A 23633-nucleotide genomic window follows, 5' to 3' on the forward strand; every position below is an offset into this window, starting at 1 on the left:
TTCAAGATGCCATATTTATTATATGTCGTAAACATTCTAAACGCAACCTTACCGCCAGAAGCACGTTCGTAAATGCTTGTCACCAATAAACCGCACGGTTTATCTTTCTAGTGCTTTCCCTTCTTCTTCTTGTGTTGATTCTTCCTCGGAAGCTGCCTGGGACCAAGAGCAGACGTTGGCATTTCGTGTGCGGCCGGGGTGGCCGGTGACTGCTTGCTCTGATTGTAGGCCTTGCTCATGTCACTGGAGAAAAGAGAAGTGAAAGAATTGAAATTCAATGCTGCGGTCATTTGCCCGACAAGCGAAAACTTACTATTGATCGGCCTGTCCGGAGGACGTTCCCTGACTGCCCTTGATGATTTCCTTCACGCGGCGATCGCGCTTCTTACGATAGCCGGATCGTTCGTAGCGTGGCAGCCACCGTTCCGGATCGGGAACAGCACTCGCATCGTAGTTCTTCGGGAGTTTGCCTTTGCGTTTGCGGACGGTTTTCTTCTTCTGTTTGGCCAGTTCGCTGCTCGGAGTACCCGGCGATTGATCCGTTTTGCCCGAGGCGGGCATCTTCTTCTTGACGGCTTTGGCAATCATCATCCAGTTGGTCGCTTCCAAGGCATCGATTTCCGACGCAGTGGTGAGGGTTTCCAGGGCAGGCAGTTTCTTACTAGCTTCCTGAGCCTTTTTCGGGTTAAACTGGGCATACGCAATGACCAGCTGAGCAAGAATCTTCATATCGGAAGGATTGGTCTTCAGTAGTTCTTCCAAGCTCTTGGCAGCGGTTTCCGATTCACCGCCGCGTAGATGGAAGCTTGCGGCTTGACGCCACATGTCGGTTAGATCACCTCCAGCGGTAGACTTGTTCTTTTTGTACCATTCGACCGCATTCTTCAGAATACCGGAAGCAGCCGTTTTGTTGTCCAGACCGAGATATAAGGTAACCAACGCGGACACAACTCCCGGTCGATACTTGGCTTCTCCAAGACCTTCCAAAATTTCCACGGCAGCCTTTCTGTTCCCGGCCAACAGATGAAGCTGTACGATAGCAAACTTGACTTCCAATTCCTGGTTCGGTTGCTTCTTGGAATAGTTTTCCAGCAACTCGATGGCATCCTTATATTTCTTATCTCTTGCCAGCTGGCTAACACGAATCAGCAATGATTGGAATTCCAAATCTGAATGCGAGTTACCCAAACGGCTTGCCAACATATGACAGTCCGATTGATTGGTGAAGAAGGCCAACAAACAGTTGTTGAATGAGATCAACTTCTTCTGCTTAGAAGTCAGCTTATGCTCAGCTTGTTCCGAAGTTGCAGCCTTCATCTTCTTTTTCGAATCAAACATGTTCTGATCCTTGTTGATGACCACAAGATTGTTGCTGGCCACCGCCGTTAAAGCGTGATCATTGGTTTTATGCTTCAATGCGTCAGCATAGATCGCGGAAGCTTCCTTAGACTTACCTTGCATCTGCAGACAGTACGCCAATTGTACCTTAATGATCGCCACCTCATCCATGATGTCTTCCTCCGTGGCGCCATCTTCTTCCAGGAACTCTCGGCACATCTTCTCACTGGAACGTAGCTTCTTCTCCGCCTCTGGGAACTGTTGCTTCCCAGCCAAGGCACACCCGGCGTTGTACGTTAACTCGTACGTATCTTCACGCAGAGCCAGCAGCTCCTTCTTGGAACCTTCCCCGCAAAGATTGGCCACAACAGCACTCAGATTGGTTGTTCGTTCATCGTCGTAATCGTCGCTGGTATTCTTGATAATATCCTTGTATAACTCGAAACATTCTTCGTAGTTCTCCAAACTGAAACCGATATCGTGAAAAAAAAACATAATTCTACAGAATTGTACCATAATTCACCTACCGATAGAGAATCTGCGCCATCAGTTCCTTCAGGTTCGGTGGCAACGGTTTGATGTCGCTGTCCTGGATCGTCTTCAGCGCAGCCTCCGGCTGGTTCAGCCGGTACTCGCAGTAAGCCCGCTCGAAGGTACAGTCATGCGAAGACTGCGTGCGATCGAGGAACTTGAGCACCTCTTCGAACTTGGACAGCTGAATCAGACAAACGAGCTTGCATTGGAGTGCCTTGAGCTCGTTTTGATCCAAGGCCAGAACTGAAACGGTCAGGTTAAAGGTCAGAGCAGGAAGCAATCGAAAGCATAGCACAACTCGGATATGTTCCAAACATGACACTTTGGGATCGTAAAAGCCTTAAGTAAATTGGGGGTCGTTTGAATAAGCCGATGGAAATGGTTTCTGCGCTTATTGGCCACCAGATGTAACTGCTGTTGTTAACAGAAAATCTTAGAAATCTCTTATACAGACTACAATATAGAGTACAAGACATTGCAAAATATGTCTGGTCCCTGTCTATTAATTTAGATTAACATCCGAAGTCCAAAGGATTTCCCACCGTTTTTTTATGAAAGGGCGGGGCTTAGAAAATATCCTGTACATAAATAAGGGTACCGACAACCTTTTCAGTGCCAGGTACTCTATCCTGAAGTCTGTGAGAGGGAAATCACAAATCGAGTGTCATCAAAATACATGTTGAGAGATTGAGCTAGTGAGAGAGAATAGTCCAAATCACGATGGCGTCACTCATCAGATTTGACAGATACTGTAGCCTTTGTGTAATGGACGTTTTTGTGAATTCATAGTGTTGAGCAAGACCAAGTGTATGATTGTTTCTAAAAAGGATTACAGTTGTTTAAGCGGTTAATACGAAGAATTATCATGCCTGTGAACAGTTGCGTATGAAAGTGCAAGTTCACCGCGGACAACCTTCCACGGAACTAACATATCCTGATTCATATTCCTGCAATTGACTGGGTTTCCGGAAAATGGTGATCGGTGGTTAAGTAAGCCGGTAGTAACCGTTGATGGAATGTCCATCGCGTTCATCTTAATGCCATATGGATCCATCAAATTGATTGCACTTATTTTCTCTTCGTATCTCCGTTTAACATCATCGGGCATTCCGTGAATGAGGCCACTCTTGATCCTGGATGAAGAATTGAGCAGCACGTTATCCAAACGGAGTGAATGATATAAAAAAAAAACTACAAGGGAAAGCCCTATGGGGTTGTACGCAATGGTGACGTAGGACTACGTGGTCTTATATAATAAATGTTATTGGTTAACTGCAGCAGGAGGATGTGTTTTGTGTAGGAATAGGAATTTGAGCGGGGTTCTCTCTGTTTATACTCATTAGGATGACCCGCTTGGCATAGATGGCCCACAGCGACTCACGAAGAGCTATTGATTCCGATCGGTAGCGGTGCGGCTTCTTCCTCCTTCCAATGGATGCTCATGTGGGCTGCAGCTTGCTGCTTGCAGACAGCCTTTTGTGTACTGGAGAACACCACCACTCACCACGCGGTGATTGAATAAACACCGTTCGATGAGACCGGATGGAATTCAACTTTGAAATCTGTGTTAAGGCCCACGCACATTAGATCCGGATCCGACGCGTTGCGGCAAAGTGACAGCTAAATCTATTGTCTAACTGTCTAAATCTACGTCAACGCAACGCAAACGGATCTAATGTGGGTGTCCCATTAGGGAAAACGCTTTTCGCAGGCAATCGGTAATAATTTCAATTATCATAGCAACAATTGCACATTCGTGCAATTTTCAGTAGTGACAAAATGATAAAGTCTTGAATTCAACAGATGCGTAAAAATATTTCTGATCGATTGGTGATAAACTTATTGAAATAGGTGTAGGGGCAGCTGAGTTATTAACGTTCAAAATCTTTCATAATTTTGTTAAATGTTCCATTTTCAGTTTTCACAAAGTGTACCCCCATATAGAAATCACAAACGTAGTCCTACGTCAAAAAAGTCCAAAACGTAAACAAAGGTGCCACTATCTGTCAAAAGAGTTAGGTTAAATGATTTAGTGATCTGGCCTGTAGTGTGAGCGACAAAGTAGCTTATTCTCTTAGTAGAAACAGGGTAACCAGTGAACCGCAAAATCGGGAAAACCAGGAAAAAGTTGGGAATGTGGATAACAAATCGGGTAAAAATATACTTCATTTTCTCTTTGAGAAAAACAAGATTTTGGACCTTAATAATATTTCAAGACCCTTGGACTCAGCCCAGTGGCAGGCACGTAGGCAACATTTTATACCGTGACAGCGGGTCCAAAACAGCAAAATAAACTATTTGAGCCCGGGACATGCTGCCTACTGTCAAACGCTGCTGATGGTATAGGCCTTGTCACTGGCCTGCTTGGATTGGACTAGATTTCAGGATGCAGTCACTTTAAAGAACTATTAAGAGAATGTTAGAAAAAAAAAATCCCAAGCAATTTTGAGCATATTTTAGAGATGACACTAAGGTATTCCAGTGAAAGTGCCCTACGGAAGTTTTGAGGTGAACTCTAAGATGGTCTGCACTTAAACTCCAATTCAATTAATCCAGTAATTTTGTAGCTCTGTGGAAAAATCCATGGCGAATGTGAAGAAGATTCGCGGAGGAGTTTTAAGGAAATTCCGAGGATGATTTCAAGGGCATCTCTAAAAGAATTTCTAGATCATTTTAACGAGAATTCCAAGTGAGTTTTCAGAAGAATTCAAAGGGCTACAACTACAAGATAATTCTGAGTAATATTTTAAAACAATTCTGAGGTGCATTGCATGAGAATTAAGAAACTAAGGAGAATTCAAGCGAATTAAATAAAATGGAAGGAAGCTCTAGTAGATTATTAGAAAAAGTTTAAAATTCAAAGGTAATCTAAGGACGAATTTCATGATTTTTTTTTGAGTGTTATGCAAAGAATTTCTGGACTGTTATAAAGACATTTTCAAGGCACTCCCAAAGAGAATCTTAAATATATTGTAGAAGAATTCGGAGAAGAACTCTGTGAAGGGAAATGATTTAAAAGGAAATGCTTAAGAACAATCCAATTAAATCCTGTTATGTTTTGAGCGAATGTTACTAGACAAACTTTGAACAATTCGATCGCAGAAACAAATTCAAGATCCAGGAAAAAACTTGGTCTTAGTAATTTAACCTCTCTTCGGTTCAATCGCATTTTTTTTATTGCTTAATTTGATATCACACAACCGGGAAAATTTTCAAAAATTCCGGGAAAAAACTGGAAATTGATAATCTTGCCATGTAGTACGATTGAAATCAAAGTGTATGAGAATGAACTGTTTTATTGATTTTACAGTTAATTAACAAGTAAATTTTAAAGTTGAAGTTCCAAACAACGTAGATATTTACTATCTCTATGCACTTGGCCACGTGAATTCTCGATTACTGCTTGTAATTATTGACAATAATTGATGCCTATGCGCATCGCTTAATTGCATACATGTATATTGTAACAATAAAAATTATATATGTATTACTGTGAGAAATGCCAAAATCTAATGAATTTATAAGTTGCATTAGTGTAAAAAATATTGTATATTGTAAACAGGACTCTTCAAAATTGCGGAATCGCTTAAAAAAGAGCGCTTTTACGTTGTATCGTCTTACTGTCTCCTGCACGCTTATACCTTATGAACCAGGGAATAAGTGTGCCGAAGTAGCCAACACGAGCGTTTCGCATTTTAAATTATAAGTTAGGGATAGAGAACTCAATAAAAACATGGAACAAACCCACCACCACATTACGGTTTCACCCACGGTCACTCACTTTTGTTGGCCGACTTGAGAGCCTTCTCGTACTCCCCGTTGGAGCCCTGTTTGTTCAGTTCCGTGTAGAGCTGCCTTATGGTCGCTTCCCTATTATCATTCTTAGACATCGTAATTCCCGGCACTGGCTTCACGTTTGCACTGCAATAACCACAGGAAATTCACTAAAAATCACGAAAATGGACTCGTCTCGCGAGCAGGTTTTACTTTTCCGTTCACTTCGTGTAATGTTGACAGCTCTTTCTTGCCGTGCTCTCGAATGACAACTTGGCACTGGATTCAGACGCTTAGCCATAACGAACGTCGAATCTATAAAAGCTTGAAGACTGCGAAATGTCAAACGATGACGTCGTGAGATCCGTCAAAATCACATGATGATTGTTTTCAATCAGTCATGATTCAATGATTGAGAAGTTTTGCATATTGCGAGTTGCATTTTTATAATTTTGCTAAACATATCCACGAAAATCTAAAATGCCCGAAACTCGCGAGGAAGTGTGCCAGCTGATGGATAAACTTCTGCTCCACTCGCTGGAACTGATGGAGCAGGAAGTGCGACTGAAAACCACCATTGAAGCGGTGACCAACGAAGGCCAGCTGGATTTGGCGTATACCCGTTTCACGAAAGGAGCCCACACGGTGTCGGCCGTGCAGCTGCCGACCGAGGATTACAAGGACTTCAATGCGCTGAATTCGCTGACCGAGAAGACGGACGAGCTGGGTAACCGGAAGCTGGAACTGGATCGCCATCCGGTCGACAGGGAAGCGGGCTTCATTGATCCGGTCAGGTGGTTTGGAATTTTGATACCACCAACGCTGCAGACGGCACGGGACAAGTTTAGCCGGGCGCTGGAGTACGTGGTTGAGTGTGGCAATGTGCAGATTCAGTTGCGAAATGTGCTGTTGAACTATGCTAAGTTGAATAAAAAGAAGGTGGAGCTTTAAATAACGATTGTAATTTTTTTTGTTTCTTTGGTATACATACCCTGAGCCGTATGAATAAAACATGTTTACTTTACTTTCCCGTGCTTTTCTTACGGGAAAAGTAAAGTAAACGCTTTTATTCATACGACCTATCATCAGAATTAAAGTATCCCTACACGGCGAATGAGAACGACACAAATTTGAGTTTAGTTAACTCATAATCGCCAAAAGTGCAGGAACTCAGCGATGAGTAAATTTGCCTCCTGTTTTTCTGTGGAAAACCGCAAAAATCTGCCGGAAAATGAGAAAATTTACCTCAATCTAGGAGTAGTATCAATAGTAAGCTGAACTCAAATTTGATTCGATCTCATTCGCCGTGTAGGTATGCTCCACAGTATTCCCTATAAGTATTTTCCAAATATTTGCAGGAAAACCTTCACAAAACGATTCTTCAAAACTTTCCTAGAAATTCTCATCAGCATTTTCCTCGAAATTCGCTTGAAATGTTACCATCAGAAGAACTTTCATATTCTTCTTCCCTAATAAAAATAACCATAGAAGAGAGCAAAACCATCCCGTGAAGGTTTTATACAAAAATATGCATTCTGGAAAAACTTGCTTGAACGCGGCAGTCCATTGCAAGAACTACCATTACATTTGTTGTAATGTTGGTGGTACATACAAAAAATGTAATGGCAATTCTTGCAATGGACAGCATTACAAGCATGTCTTTTTAGAATACACATTATTGTATAAAACCTTGATGAGCGAGTACACGCAAAACAAATTTCTGTTACATCCAATGTAAGGTTGGATTTATTACATACTCTGCATATTGATGATACAATTCATACACCAGCATAATTAGTAGGACTGTAGAGAACTCATGTAACTTTCATTGCGCATGAACACTCCATGCGCTCATCTGATGCTTTTAAACCACCTAAAATTTTGAAATAATCCTCTCTACTGAAGTTCAGGGAAGTCATATCGTACTTCAGAGAAGGTCTGCTGAGCTTCAGTGAAGTCTTGACGAAGCTCGTGACGAAGTTCAGGGAAGTCCTGCCGAAAGATCTGCCGAATTTGGTTTATTTTCACAGTGGTGGATCCAGGATGGTGAATAATTTTCAAAATGGTGGATTAACAATTTGGTTTATAAAATATTTCATTTAACAATGGCAGAGGTGGGTGAATTCTAAAATAGTCCAATTTATATAATTATCTTTAAAAATATCCAGATACAGATATATCAGAATACCTCCATCAAAAAGGCTGGAATTTTCACAGAATATCCTCAAATACTCATGAAACAATTTGTGAAAATTGAGGAACTGTTTTGATTTGAAACATATTTCCTTTAGCAATTGGAAAGGTGGGTGATTTCTAAAATAGTTCGATTTATCTAATGATCTTTAAAAATATCCAATAAAAAAAAAAATTCAAGTATCGATAATTTTCACAGAATATTTCGAATTAAAAAACTAAAAGATATCTAACAATATTCATCAATTCAGTGCCAACATTTCAAAGGGGCGTAATTGCATTTGTAAACAATGGCTTTAGCAGTCGATTTCTCGCGAATAAATGCTCAGTCATGAAAAATAATGACACCAACAGGTATAGGAATGTTTCCTCTACCAGTTAGCGTTGTTATTTTGGAGGGGTGAACTTTTAGTTGTGAGAAATCGACAGCTAAAGCCATTGTTTACAAAAGCAGTTACGCCCATTTGAAATGTTGGCACTGAATTATTGCGAACGAAAAACGTCACGCGCGAGCTCGATCATGCTCTTATTAGCCCATGCATTATCTGTCAAAAAACCCGAAAACGTATCTATTATTATTATCTCTATTTAGAAGATTTTCAGCCGCAGGCTGGTTCATCTCCGGAAAAAACGTATCTATTGTGCGCCGGCCTTAATTCATTCATCGATCGCCCCGTTGTGTGGCTTGTTTTTTTCGCTTCTCTGTTTTGTGCGACCGCTCCAAATCACATCGTTCTTCCACCTGGAGACTGCTTCCCGCATAAACGCGAACCATCACATGACCTTACCGATAATGGTTATAAATTGTTTATAATCCCTGCTAAACTTCAACTGAAATGGTTATGGAACCTTACATGAACGTTTGTGTGATAAAGTTTTAACCTTATGTGTTATGGTTTTTTGGAAGCGGACCTTACAAATAATGGGTTGTTAAGAACCATTACCATTCCAAATTCTTGTTTTCTCCATACATTTTCGGAAAGAGAACTATATTAGAACGTTTTTACTTATGGTTTGAGAACATTAATGGTTATGGTTATGGTAGTCAGTAAGGTCCATTAATGGTTTTGTATTATCACTCAACTTTACGTGAAATATATCGTGAATTGGTAATCAGTAATTTACAGGCAACCAATTCGCGATATATTCCACATAAAGTTGATCGATGTTACAAAACCATTCATGGACCTTACTGGTTACCATAACCATTACCATTAATGTTCTTAAACCATAAGTTAAAAGGTTTTAGTAAAGTTTTCTTTCCGAAAATGTATGGAGAAAACAAGAATTTGGAATGGTAATGGTTCTTAACAACCCATTATTTGTAAGGTCCACTTCCAAAAAACTATAATACTTAAGGTTAAAACTTTATCATTAAACGTTCATGTAAAGTTCCATAACCATTTCAGTTGAAGTTTAGCAGGGATTATAAACAATTTATAACCATTATCGGTAAGGTCAATTTATGGTTTGCGCTTATGCGGGTTACTAGACTGATGCAAAATTTGAGATTGTCGCTCCACAGTGCTCGAACGGTTCCAAATCGGGTCCTGATTAGCCATCCAAAATTGGAACTCATTTGGTAAGAAACTGACTTAGCACAAACCTTTTGAATTTTATATCGAAATTACTCTGGGAAATGCAACATTTTTATTCATTGTCTTCTAGCCTTTAACAGCCTTCAGGGTAGTTCGTATATCTTGAGAACAAAAAGTACAAAACTTCAGAAAATTTAACAGAAATTAAAAAAAAAAATTGCAGAAATTCAGAAAAAAAAAAACTCACAAGAGAGATCGTAGATCTTCAGATAAATGTTCAAAGAAATTTTCAAAAATTCAAGCAAGCTAAAATATATTCAGATCAATTTGTAAAACTATAAGCGAAATTTTGCAAATCTTCAGGAAAATTCGTAGAAACTCAGACAAGCCCAAGAATCTACAGTCAAATGTAAAGTATTTCACAGAAGTTTGGAGATCTACTGAAAACAATATTGGACATCAGAAACGTTCGTAGTTCTTCAGAACAAAGCTACAGAACTTTGAAAAAATTAACAGAACTTCTGGAAAACTCACAATAATGGTCATAGATTTTCCGATAAATTTGAAGACCTTCAAGAAAGTGTGCATATTTTCTGATATATTTTTAGAATCTCAGAAATTAAAAAAAAAACTTTCAGTAAGATTTGATGAACTACAGGGAAGTTCGACGATTTTTTTTTAAATTTATACGATTTTAGAGAAATTTGAAACTTTAAGGAGGCTCAAATATTTTCATATAAATTTTGAAAAGTTTTTTAAATTTAGAAGATCTTCAGGGAATTTTCATGGATCCTTAGGGTAGCCCGAGAGCCTACAGAAGAATTTACAAAACTTCAGAGAAGTTTTCAGATCTACTGAGAAATTTATTGAGCCTCAAGATTTTTTATTTTCATAGATCTTGAGAAACTTTAAATATATTTGCAGAACTTCTGAAGAATAGATATTAAGAGAAATCTGCAGAACTGCAAAGAATTTTGCAGATCTTCAGGAACATTCAGTGGTTCAGAAAGCTTCAAAGTTTCAGAAAAATGTGAGACCTTTAATTCCAAAAACAAGTGGAAAGTGAAAGTCAAACATTTTGCAGAACTCCATGGAAGTTGGAAATAGATAGATCTGAAGAACTTCAGAGCAATCCGTACACTCTAAGAGAAGTCTGTAGAGCGTCAGGAAGTTCGAAAAATTTGTAAAATTTCAGCAAAACTCACAGAACTTCAGGAAAGTTCGATGATCTTTAGAAGTATTTACACAACTTCAGAGAAATTCGTAAATCTTCAGAGACATTTTTAAAACTTCATTGAAGTTCAAATATTGCCAGATAATTTGTAGAGCTTTGGGTAATTTCAAAGAATTTCCGATAAATCTGCAGAGCTTTATGGGAATGCAAGAATTCACAAAGAAATTTACATAACTTAAGAAAAGTTCGGAGATCTACTGAGAAATTTTTTGAACTTGTGAGCAGTTCGTAGATCCTCAGAGCAGAAATACAGTACTTCAGAAAACTTTACAGAATTTAAAGGAAATTTTAGGCACTTCAGAAAAGTTTAGAGGGTCGATCGTAAATCTACTGAAAAATCTGCAGATTTTTAAATTACTGAATTTTATTGCGGTTCTTGGATTTTAAGAGAAATTTACAGAACATTGTAACATTGCAGGTTTTATCGAGGTTTTGTAGCATTCTACAAGTCCAAATCATGGTCTACAGAACCCTTATAAAACCAAAATTGTTACTTGGGAGCAGGGTTGCTTCCACTCACTTGCTATAAAAATTTGTTTTTCTGAATTATGAAATTATTAGATGATGTAACAATTTGTTGTACTTGTAGTAACAAGAATAGGGTGTGAAAGTATGTGTTTGACTCATAAAATCTGTCAATTTCGCTTGCAGAGCGTCACAATCAGCGATCGTATGATTCGTGAGCGTTCACTCAGAGTGAGCGCTCACGAATCGTAAAATCGCTGATTGCGACGCACTGAAAGCAATATTGACAGGTTTTATGTTTCAAACACATACTCAACAACCACTTCTTGTAGCTTACAAGTACTAATTATAATTATAACATATAGTGATTTCATAATGCTGAAAAACAATTTTTTATAGCAAGTGAGTAGAAGGAACCCTGCTTGGGAGGTTAGTTCTTTAGTTTAGGTTCTAGTTAATTCTTTAAGGAATTGTGTAGATGTTCAGAGATATTTGCAGATATTCATTGAATCGTAAAAATCTACACAGAAAAAAATGCTAAATAACTATCGCGTAAAATTTCCCCTCGTTTAATTTTGAGCTACAGTTGGCATAAACAACTAAATTTTTTACAAGCTTGCATAAAATATTGCTAATTTAAGCGATATTGCGCTTAAATTTACACGAAATATTGTGTAAATATATGCCAAATCTAGCGTTAATTTTATGTGCGCTATATCTCGCAGAAATTTACATGAATTTTTCAAACGGTGTACAGAGAAAATTACAGAACTTGCGAGAAGTTCGTAGATCATAAGAAATATAGTGAACATTCGAGATAATTGTTGATCTTTAAGGATCTTAAATCTGCAGGGATTCAGGAACTTTGTAGATTTTTAGAGAAATTTGCAGAACTTCTGAAGAACACACAGAACTTCAAAGAAATCTGTAGAACTACCGAAAAATGTGCAGATCTTCAAGAAAGTGTGTGTAGATATGTTACCAGAGAACAGAAACAAAACTTCAGGGACGTCCGAAGGTCTTCAAAGAAATATGCAGAATTGAGTTCTTAACATAAATTTTCAGAACTCAAGGAATAATGTAGACCTATAGAGAACTTTTCCCACTAGCTTGTCGAAAGCTGGTATCGACATCCTGGAAGATTTGAAATCCATTTATATCTTTTCATATTGTAGTTCTTGAAGGACAAGATGAGCCAGATCCCTGTCGGTGTTCCTCCTGAGCAACCATTTCCTACTCCACTAAGTTCACCTTCTCGTTCTCATTTTATTTGAAATAATAAAAGAAAATACGCCTGCCGAAGCTAGAGCAATATTCCGTTAATTCATGATGGAAGTATTTAATTTCGGTTCCTGCACAGCACAGCAGTGTGAACACCAACAATGTGTGTCGAAAATAAATTCGAGCAGATTTTTCATTATGGTGGCGGTCATAATCAGACTAAGAAATCAGATAGTCTAAACGGACCTTACTTTTTTTTCCTTGTTGGACAAAATAATATCTTCAGAATAAAACCTGATGGACCAGAAATATTAAATATAAAAAAAACCGGAGCACATTATGAAGATCATTCATGGAAACATGTGAGAATATGTGAACATCGAGATTCAAATTGTTGTATGGTTGGAGATCTTCGGCATAATACCAGATACACCTGAGGCCTTGAAAACAGTAATATCAAGAGGATTTTATGGAGAACTTTGATCTTACAATGTGACATTATGAGAGAATATCTGAATATAGAATTACTTGAATTGATGGACAGTTAAAAATCTTCAGAAAAAATCGCGACCTATCTGAAGTCTTCAAAAAATATCTATAGATCTCCCAAAAGCATGCAGGATGTTTTTTCAAGATTTCAGCTTGATCATGTATTAGTCTAAAGACCTGCAACTGCCCAAAAATTCAAATGACATATTCAGTTATTCTCTCAAACACCTTGTTGCTCATAACTTATTCAAAACCCATATATCTTCAAAAATTCCTCAGGATATTTGTTCAAGTTTTCAGCTTGATCAGGCACCATTCAGAAGATCTTTAACTGCACAACATTTCAAATCACAACTCTCACATATTCTCTCAACATACCAGGTTGCTCAGAAATTATTCAAAAGTCCTCCAAGTGATTATAGATCTCAAAAAGATCCTCAAAATATTTGTTTTAGACTTCAGCTTTATCAGGTATCATTCTGAGGATCTTCAACTGCCCAACAATTCAGATCACATTTCAAAACTATAGCACCAAGTGGTCCAATCAGGTATCATTCCAATTCTCCCATGGAAATGTTTTCTGTTAGTCCATCAAAGTTCATCAAAGAGCCTTAAAAGTTATCCAAGGCACAAAATCTTGTTTTTTTTTTATAGGGTAAATGATGGCTTCGGCAGCCATCGACTGTTTTCGGCAACCACAATTTAAACGTTAATTTCGATGTATTTTCTCACTTAAACACTTGGCTGAATGTATTTAAACGATTCCTTAGTCTTTCAACTTCCATCCTAATACATTTTTACGACTGAGCAAACCTGTTATGCCAGGTGTTTCTTCAAAAGAAACATAAGCACATCAAAATACGGCTGATTTCGAGTTGCCGATAATAGAACAGCTGGTTTACACGCAGTTTAAACGGAAAGGTTGCCGAAGTAAAAGAGGCTGCCGACAATAGTCACACTCACCTGAGAAGTTTGGAGCGCCTTAAAAACGTTTTCAAACCGTTTTGGACAGTTTTGTTGATTGGAATGGATAGAATAGCTTGCAGCAGATGAATGTAAACAAACCGACACGTCATATGTGTGCGTGACACTGAGAAAATGCTATTAGAAGTGCGGAAGCTGCTTAGATTGACGAGAATACGTAAATTCCCCTATGTGATCGTTGAAATTTGTCCGACAACTTGAATATTCGTCTTGAGCATATTCATTTCTCTGCATCTCAATGTTTTCTACCTCAAGATTTATTAATCTCTCTCTAACTTCCCAAAACTCAGGCGGTCTTCGAATGATTCGCTAACACAGGAAAAAAATATCTAAATATCTGAAGCATTAAGCTGTGCTGGTTTGCTGGTGCTTGGTTTCTAGTGAACTAAAAGTTTAAACAGGGCGTCAGCATCTACCAGCATGAGATTTCAGGAGCAACTGAAATTCGTGTTAGTTTGTTGAGCTGGTTGAGCTAGTGAACCAGCATATATGTAAATACCTCAATACCTAGAACTATAGATACTATAGATTCCATAGATAAGCGGAGGCACAAAAAGTTGTTTTGGCCCCCATGAAAAATAAATAATCTTACTGGCATCCGTTAAAAAAGTTCATACCAACATACCCAGTAAGAATGCCGTCGGACGAACTAGCTGCTGTCGGGCTGGAGAGTTACTCTTCTCTGCTTTTCGCGAGTGGAATTGCTCGAACTGAGCGAAGAAGAGAGTAGAATGCAAAGTAAAACGAAAAAATGAGAGAATAAGCTGTCGTGCTCCTGTCCTGGAATATTACAATATAGGGGGAACATGTCCGAAGGGTATAGCTCGAAACGTAAACAATAACTTTGCACGTCGATTTCTCTTGAATTACCACAAACCCACGTAGCTGCGTAGTTTAACTAGCTCTGCGTAATTTTGTAAAAATGTCCGATAAAAGAGATGTGGACGAACTCGGTGAAGCTCTACCCAGCAGCAAAAAACAAAAAACAGATGTTATCTACGCATAGTGTTGATTTGAACGGTATGCATTCATATTAATATATATCGACATTTTAACGGTTTTGAAACATATGTTTAAAATTTTCTTTTAGACCCGAGTGAAGTTATGCATTTGATACTGCCGAAATGCATACAAATTCGCCGAATTGAAACTCCAGAACGTAAGTTAATGAAAACGTTTTAACCTTTGCGTGCTTAACGTCTTACTTTGCATAGACTTCAAAACGCAATTAGCTCAAAAAAACATAATTTCTCAATCTTTTTCTTTGCAACAAAATGCATTTCGTCGGGAATCTATTGAAGTTTTTGAATCCATCTGAAAACATTTGGATCAATACATGGTTCCGGAGTTATTCCGGTTCCCGTTGGGGTTACTTTTGGTCGGCATTCGGCTTTACTGTTCTGTAATATGTATACACACGATGACCATCATGTTTTTTCTCTCAAATGATGTGATCGGACCAATGGCACCCGCATAAGCGCAAACCATAAATTGACCTTACCGATAATGGTTATAAATTGTTTATAATCCCTGCTAAACTTCAACTGAAATGGTTATGGAACTTTACATGAACGTTTAATGATAAAGTTTTAACCTTAAGTATTATAGTTTTTTGGAAGTGGACCTTACAAATAATGGGTTGTTAAGAACCATTACCATTCCAAATTCTTGTTTTCTCCATACATTTTCGGAAAGAAAACTTTACTAAAACCTTTTAACTTATGGTTTAAGAACATTAATGGTAATGGTTATGGTAACCAGTAAGGTCCATGAATGGTTTTGTAACATCGATCAACTTTATGTGGAATATATCGCGAATTGGTTGCCTGTAAATTACTGATTACCAATTCACGATATATTTCACGTAAAGTTGAGTGATAATACAAAACCATTAATGGACCTTACTGACTACCATAACCATAACCATTAATGTTCTCAAACCATAAGTAAAAACGTTCTAATATAGTTCTCTTTCCGAAAATGTATGGAGAAAACAAGAATTTGGAATGGTAATGGTTCTTAACAACCCATTATTTGTAAGGTCCGCTTCCAAAAAACCATAACACATAAGGTTAAAACTTTATCACACAAACGTTCATGTAAGGTTCCATAACCATTTCAGTTGAAGTTTAGCAGGGATTATAAACAATTTATAACCATTATCGGTAAGGTCATGTGATGGTTCGCGTTTATGCGGGCAGTTATACTGACGTTCCACGGTCACATTGGGCTTCCCGGAAATGTTGCTGTGTTTCCAGGGAAGTGGCCAATTCTCGACAAGAACCTAAACCTATCGTGCGACATATCAGGCATAACATTTGATAACGGCACAAAAGCATTTGTAAACAAACCTTCTAAGGCCCTTTACACGCGAACCAAAGTACACCCACGCAAACCAACAACATCATCGCATAGGGGCAACTATCACCTTTCCGTAAGTGGTATTGGTTTGCGTGGGCGTACTTTAGTTCGCGTGTAAAGGGCCTTAGAATGTTTGTTTACAAATGCTTTTGTGCCGTTATCAAATGTTATGCTTGATATCAAACTTCATGATTTTACAAATCTTGGCCGGTAATGGCCTTATTGAGAGTTGACGGTTACACTAGCCCTCCCGGGAATGTTCCGGTGCCCCCGGGGATGTGGCCAATTCTCCACAAGAACCAAAACATGTCATGCGACATATCAAACTTTATGATTTTACAAATCTTGGCCGGTAATGGCCTTATTGAGAGTCGACGGTCACACTAGCCATCCCGGGAATGTTCCGGTGCCCCCGGGGATGTGGCCAATTCTCAACAAAAACAAAAACCCATCATGCGACATATCAAAATTCATGATTTTACAAATCTTGGCCGGTAATGGCCTTATTAAGAGTCCATGGTCACACTAGCCCTCCCGGACATGTTCCAGTGCCCCCGGGGAAGTGACCAATTCTCGGCAAGAACCAAAACTTATCGTGTGACATATCAAACTTCATGATTTCACAAATCTTGGCCGGTAATGGCCTTATTGAGAGTCCACGGTCACACTAGCCCTCCCGGGCATCTCCTGGTGCCCCCGGGGAAGTGGCCAATTCTCAACAAAAACAAAAACCCATCATACGACATATCAAAATTCATGATTTTACAAATCTTGGCCGGTAATGGCCTTAATGAGAGTCGACGGTCATACTAGCCCTCCCGGGAATGTTCCGGTGCCCTCGGGGATGTGGCCAATTCTCAACAAAAACAAAAACCCATCATACGACATATCAAAATTCATGATTTTACAAATCTTGGCCGGTAATGGCCTTAATGAGAGTCGACGGTCATACTAGCCCTCCCGGGAATGTTCCGGTGCCCCCGGGGATGTGGCCAATTCTCCACAAGAACCAAAACATGTCATGCGACATATCAAACTTTATGATTTTGCTGATCTTGGCCAGTAATGGTCTTTTTGAGAGCCCACGATCCCATTGGCCCTCCCGGGCATGTTCCGGTGTCCCCGGGTATATTTTCAATTCTCAACAAGAACCAAAATCCGTCGTGCGACATATCAAACTTCATAATTTTGCACGGCCAGTAATGGTCTTAGACAGTCCACAGTCCCATCAAATTGGCCCTTCCAGGCAGTGATGGGCAAAACACCGGTACAGCACCGGTACGGATTACTAAATCATAACCAATGTGCTGATCTGTTGTACCGAGTGTTTGGTGCTGCTGTCGGTTCGGTTTGGTTGTAAGCAACACTGCACTGTGTTCACTAGTTCACTGCACACGGTGCGGTTCTGATTTTCCAGTACCGGTGTTCGTGTTCACAAAGAGGATGTTTTGAATTCAAGAACCGATCCGGTACTGTTGTCAAATAATGTATTACGCAATGAGGGTATTTCCGGAATCATGGTGACGTCTTGAGACAGGAAATTAATGTCTGACACTATCTTGAAACCCAAGATGGCTGCTTCCGGTTATATGAAAACTGTGAAATACTGTCAAATATCCTTCAATATGGGTATTTTCGGAATCGAGATGACGTATAAAGACCGAATATCGATGTCAGCCGCCATCTTGAAATCCAATATGGCGGCTTCCGGTTGCAGAAAAACTGGGAAATAATGTGAAATATCCTTCAATATGGGTATTTTTGGAATCAGGATGACGTTTGTATACCGAAAATCAATATATGACGCCATTTTGAAATCCAAGATGGCGGCTTCCGGTTAGAGAAAAACCAAATGCCAAATATCCTTCAATATGTGTATTTTTGGAATCAGGACGTATATATACCGAAAATAAATGTTTGATGCCATCTTGAAATCCAAGATGGCGGCTTCCGGTTATAGAAAAACTGGAAAATAATCCCAAATATCCTTCAAAATGGGTACTTTTGGAATCAGGATGACGTATATATAATGGAAATCAATGTCTGACGCCATTTTGAAATCCAAGATGGCGTTTCTGGTTATATGAAAATTGAGAAATACTGCCAAATATCCTTCAATATGGGTATTTTCGGAATCGGGATGACCTATATATATTGAATATCAATGTCAGCCGCCATCTTGAAATCCAATATGGCGGCTTCCGGTTGCAGAAAAACTGGGAAATACTGCGAAATATCCGTCAATATGGGTATTTTCGGCATCAGGATGACGTATATTTACCAAAAATTAACGTCTGACGCCATTTTGAAATCCAAGATGGCGTTTCTGGTTATATGAAAATTGGGAAATACTGCCAAATATCCTTCAATATGGGTATTTTCGGAATCAGGATGACGTATACAGGGTGTTTGCTTCCGGGTTGTACATATTTTCAGGGAAAATAGGGCTCCTAAAGTTATGAAAAAATCCCCATGAAACATAGGGTCGGAAATGACTGCTAAGTGAGTTATTCAACATTTTATGTTTTTTTTTATTTCCAACTTTGGTTAGCTATATTTTTTTAATCTTAAGTGGTTTTCTGATTTCAACATTTCAAATGAAAGTTTGAAGTCTTATCTATCAATGCTCTTTACTAATGAACTCGATTAAAGTTAATTATCATACATTAAAATTGAAAAGTATGTTGAAAGTACCAAAAAAACTGGTGAAATTTCATACATTTTAGTGTTTTTAAGTTGAAAATTTTCATTACTGTTTTACAAAACATTTTCCATGCAGTTCCCTAGATTTGTGTCTTTGGTAGTAACCTTGTAGGCTTTATGGTTTCTTCGTAATTATTGATTTAAAACAGCAATAAAAACTTGTGACGTTTTCTTAAAATGCGCTATGGTCACCCTATTCGGTCGTACGTTCGGCTGTTGCAGTGCGATGTCAATTATACAAGGTCTGGCCCAACCGGCTTATTGGTACGCACTGGAGTACGCACCTCCGCTGCTTCTGTATACACACTTACAACGGCGCCGGTGGTGTAATGGTAAGCGTGATTACCTCTCACCCTGGCAGGCCTGGGTTCAATCCCAGTCGGCGCCGCCGGGATGTTCTGAGGCATAACATCTCTGATCACGCCTTCCTTCGGATGGGAAGTAAAGCCGTTGGTCCCCGGTTCATGAGTTGATAGGTCGATAGGTAGGGTCCAGGTGTGGGAGCTGCCTTCCTGGCACGTCGGTAGCATTGGTGCTCAGCACGGAAAACAAGATCGACGGAAAAAAACAAACCAAAGGAAAAAAAAAACACTTAGATTTTTTTTAATGGATTTTTGGTTTACTGACTCGGTTAAAATTCAAATAACTGTTATTCGTAAATATTGGATAAATTTTTCACAGATTTTTTAAATTTTACCGAAGAGTTCCGCAATTCAAAAACTCGGTAAAAATTACTGACTCGATAAGTGTGTACTGATGTATGGTTGGTGAAGAGGCTAGCATCTGGAGGGTATTCTCGGGCTAGTGAATGCCACCAATCCCCACTTATAATTCAGTAATACACTATTTATTCATTTCTGTTTGATATGTTTACAAAGTTTGACAAACAGAAATGAGCATTGCAGTGTAGTTACCAATTTTCCATGGCTCTCATTTAAGTGGTCTAGATGCAAAGTATTTGATTGAAAGCTTTCTATGCCAACCATTGCATGAATCTGTATTATCTGTGCTTGTACAGTGATACCAACCGGTGGAAACTAACGAATTTAAATTGGCTCACTGCTTGACTAGCCTATTGGTCCCAAGCAAATCGATTAACATACCCCATTCTAGTGAAAATTCTAGTACAATATGTTTGTTTCGATTCTCTATGAAAGTTTGACAGATAAAATGAGGGGTTCGTGAATTTTCTTATGTTTCGAGGGGTGCATCGATTAGCTTGGAACCGAAGAGAGTACCAGAGCTGAGCCAAAAAGTTGAGCACGTTTCTTCGGGAACTTCTGGTCTTAGAGTTATCTCTATGGTGATACCACTAGCGGCCGCAGTAGGGGTGGCAAAGATCTGTCAAACTGATCCCGTAAGTTATTTTGTTCATTTGATAGCTATTTTTGGGTCTTTTGAGCACCATAATTTGATACACATAGGTTTTACAATGGTTCTAGAATTTTTGTACTTCTTAACCAAAATACTGGAAAACTTCACCTGTCTTTATGCCAAGCTCTATGGATCGCATTCGTTGGTTGACTTACATTCTAATGTGTTTGCTTCGGCTGGATCAGTTATCGATGAAAATTGACTGCTTTATCTTATTTTTGCCCTAACCGGAAGCCACCATCTTGCATTTCAAAATGGCATCAAATATCAATTTCTAGTCCCTATATGTCACCTCCATTCCAAAAATAGGGTAAAGAGGGTCAGTGATAGTTTCATGCCTATTTTTCGTTATTCTTGCACAATCATGTTTATTCATGGTGTCTGAAATGAAATTTGAAAAAATGAAAATTTCCTCTGAATGATTTTTAATGTTTTGTAATCAACCGTTTTTTCTATAACAAATGCAAAGTAAAATGTTAGCTTTCCTTAGGCAATACACGCCATCAGCAAAACGTTACAGGGTGAACCATACGCTTATTAAAAATTAAAAAAAAATATTTCTACATATTTTGTTATTTATCCATCGCATCATAGACAAAGATTGAAACATTGCATAAAAATATTGCAATAAATAAAAAAAAAACATGTTGTTTCACCTTTACTGGGGCAAAACGAATCATTTTTAAAGGAGCAGGATGGGCCATCTGTCAACCTAAGTTTTGGTTTGGATTTGAGGTGCATTGTGACGTTTTTGGCATTGCGCGACAGACGGTACACAAAACTGCCAAGAAAGTAGCCTAATCATTCTAAAAAATGTTATCTTAAAAATGTATTGAAAAAGGTGAATAGAAGCTGTTTTATAGTTTGCTGAGCATGGTAAATGCCGACTTCGTCAAATCATTTACCTATTATCGTGTGGGGGAATAAATAAAGTCTAAGAATGCTAAATGTTGGCCACCCGAGTCATCTGAAACGCGAAGGCCGATGTCGCTAACGATAATAGGTAAAAGTATTGATGTTGCCGACATTTATCCTATATTTTTATCATTGTTGACATACACTCAATGTTTTCACAAGGTTTAACATTTTAATATTAATTTTTGGCGACTGACCCTTTTTGCTCCGCGCTTATTCAAAGGCCACATAAAAAAAATGTTGTTCAAAAAAGTATTATCACATTTTTTTTTTTCTTGTAGTAGGGTTGCATGATACTTCATTCTATCAGAGTATACCAATAATAGCCCCCGAATAACATCACAGCGAAAGATATCACATTAGATACTTAGGTGACCCATCTTGCCTTTCCCTCCCCCGTACCCTACCCATATTGTGAGGTAAACCATGGCCCACTTAGTAATGAAACAACATGATTTGGGTCTATTTCGGATATGAATTATCAGATTTGAAAACGGTTTTCACTCAAGTGCATACTATTCCTTATATTTCAAGAAAAAATACGAAACAAATGATTCGACGCGGTTACTCGAAATTCTCGAACTTTTCCCTTTATACAACTGACTCCAAAACAAGAGCGTTTTATAAACCCAAAAAACACTGTTATTGCTATTGTTGATGTCAACAATTAGACTCCAAAAGCTTCCCAATACGTCCACTACGAGCGCTGTAATAAGCAAAAGAGTCTAATAGCGAATTAGTTTATTATCGGGGTTAGAACCAGTTCCAACCCAGTGCGAAACCGAACTTTTTGTCAGTGCGAACCTCAACCTGAGGTAGGTTTTAAAAACAAACAATCAAAATGACGTTTGTCAGAATAAAAGCAGACCCAATCTTGATACCCGATCCAGGTTGGAACTGAATAAGAACAAATTCGCTATAAGTGAGTCTAATTACTAAGTTATTTTATTTATTATGCTTATTCATATAACACATGGATCTCGATTTTGGAATCACAGCTGTTTCATCTATGTTGCCAAAATCGAGACCTACACAAATCGAAATTTTTTCCACTTGTGCTTAAATTACGTAGTATAATTAAAATAACTTCCTAGCGTAAAGGTTCATCACATTTAGCATAATATAAAATAAAATGTGATTTTTGAACAATTTCAGAATCTTAAAAATTTAATTTATTTAAATTATTTTATTTGTTATGCCTATTCTTATTATTGTTATTGCTTTTTATTATTACAGTTTAATTATTCTTATTCTCATTATTGTTATGCTTATTGTTGTATTCATTATGCTAGTTCTTATAATAATTTGGTTAAATACCCTAGTGTACGTCATAGTAAGCGCAAACCACACTTAAGCTCTTAACCACTTAAAAAATAGTAGAATGTTTCAATCAACTTCTAAATGGATTTATCAATCGCACCGGTTGATTACCAAATGAGTAACAAATTGTTGTGATAATCACCCCTATTCTGTATTTCGTTTCGAACGGAATTCTCATACAAAAAAATATTTTTTTGTATGAGAATTTCGTTCGAAACGAAATACAGAATAGGGGTGAATGATAAAATCCTTACACCACTATTAATCGCCCATTCCGTCAAACGGTTTCAATTCCGGCAGAACACATTAAAATCATTGAAATGCCATTGAAATCCATTCGACACACGAGTGCAGACTGAAGAAATGGTGTCGCTCGGCGCACTTGATTTGTTTTTGAGAAGAATGAATGTAAACATTCATTTGATGCGTTCTCATAATTATAATTTTTTTTGTAGCTTTTGAAGTAAACTGTCGTACCAAGGAGCCGATCGAGCCGATTGATTCGGCGAATTTATTGATTTATTTGATGTTTCCGCTCGATATGACGGAAATAGGCGTTTGTGCCGTAGATATTCCCTACCCTAATTTAATAAAAATCTACACCCCGATACGAGCACGATGCCAGGAACAAAATTTTGCCCCGCATCGGCTTCACGTCGGAGTGTCATTCTGATAGGAATACGCTCAAAAACGAAAATCGACACCCCGATGAGAGCCCGATGCGCCATGCAAAATTTTGTTCCACATCGGAGTCACATCAGTGCTACAAACCGAGCGAGAGCACGCTCTCGAGGTCTACAATTCCGATGTTTTGGTTGCAAATTAGCACGATACAAGGGGTCAAATCGGACTGTTTTATCGGGCTTACATAAGGCCGATAGTCCGATGCATCGGTTTCTCATCGGAGTCGCATCGGACCGACAATTCTTACTGGGTAGAGCTGTTCGTTGTGCAGTTTTGATTTGTTTCATCCATAAAAGTTCAAAATGAAGTGCAAAGCAAATCTTTGCAACAATGAGTCAAGGAATGGTTTGCTTTATCTTTCCTTCTTACGTCGTCCGGGAAATAAATCGGAATGTGGAGTGTGGAAAGCATTTTGTGCTCATAATATTACAATACTTCTCCCTCAAACAACACCATGATGACGTCATGCTCGTTTGGCTACACTAACTGACAGTTCGTTTGGCTAC

General features: G+C 38.5%; 2 protein-coding genes across 2 annotated transcripts; one reads left to right on the forward strand and one right to left on the reverse strand.

Moving 5' to 3' along the window:
- Srp72 (signal recognition particle 72) lies at positions 1-5899 on the reverse strand. The gene is made up of 4 exons (XM_065225582.1): positions 5654-5899; positions 1866-2115; positions 314-1804; positions 1-243 (listed from the first exon to the last, which is right to left on the reverse strand). The coding sequence occupies exons 1-4, from the start codon at positions 5760-5762 to the stop codon at positions 108-110; spliced, it is 1986 nt and encodes a 661-aa protein (XP_065081654.1). The 5' UTR covers positions 5763-5899; the 3' UTR covers positions 1-107.
- Positions 5900-6066: 167 nt separating this feature from the next.
- Positions 6067-6601, forward strand: LOC135704145 (coiled-coil domain-containing protein 115). The gene has a single exon (XM_065225583.1). It carries the CDS (start codon positions 6127-6129, stop codon positions 6595-6597), a length of 471 nt encoding a protein of 156 aa, XP_065081655.1. The 5' UTR covers positions 6067-6126; the 3' UTR covers positions 6598-6601.
- The last annotated feature ends 17032 nt before the right edge of the window (positions 6602-23633 follow it).

This window comes from Ochlerotatus camptorhynchus, unplaced genomic scaffold, assembly GCF_037179485.1.
Source record: "Ochlerotatus camptorhynchus isolate MF236.1 unplaced genomic scaffold, CSIRO-AGI_Acam_v1.1 ptg000232l, whole genome shotgun sequence".
Taxonomy (NCBI): domain Eukaryota; kingdom Metazoa; phylum Arthropoda; class Insecta; order Diptera; family Culicidae; genus Ochlerotatus; species Ochlerotatus camptorhynchus.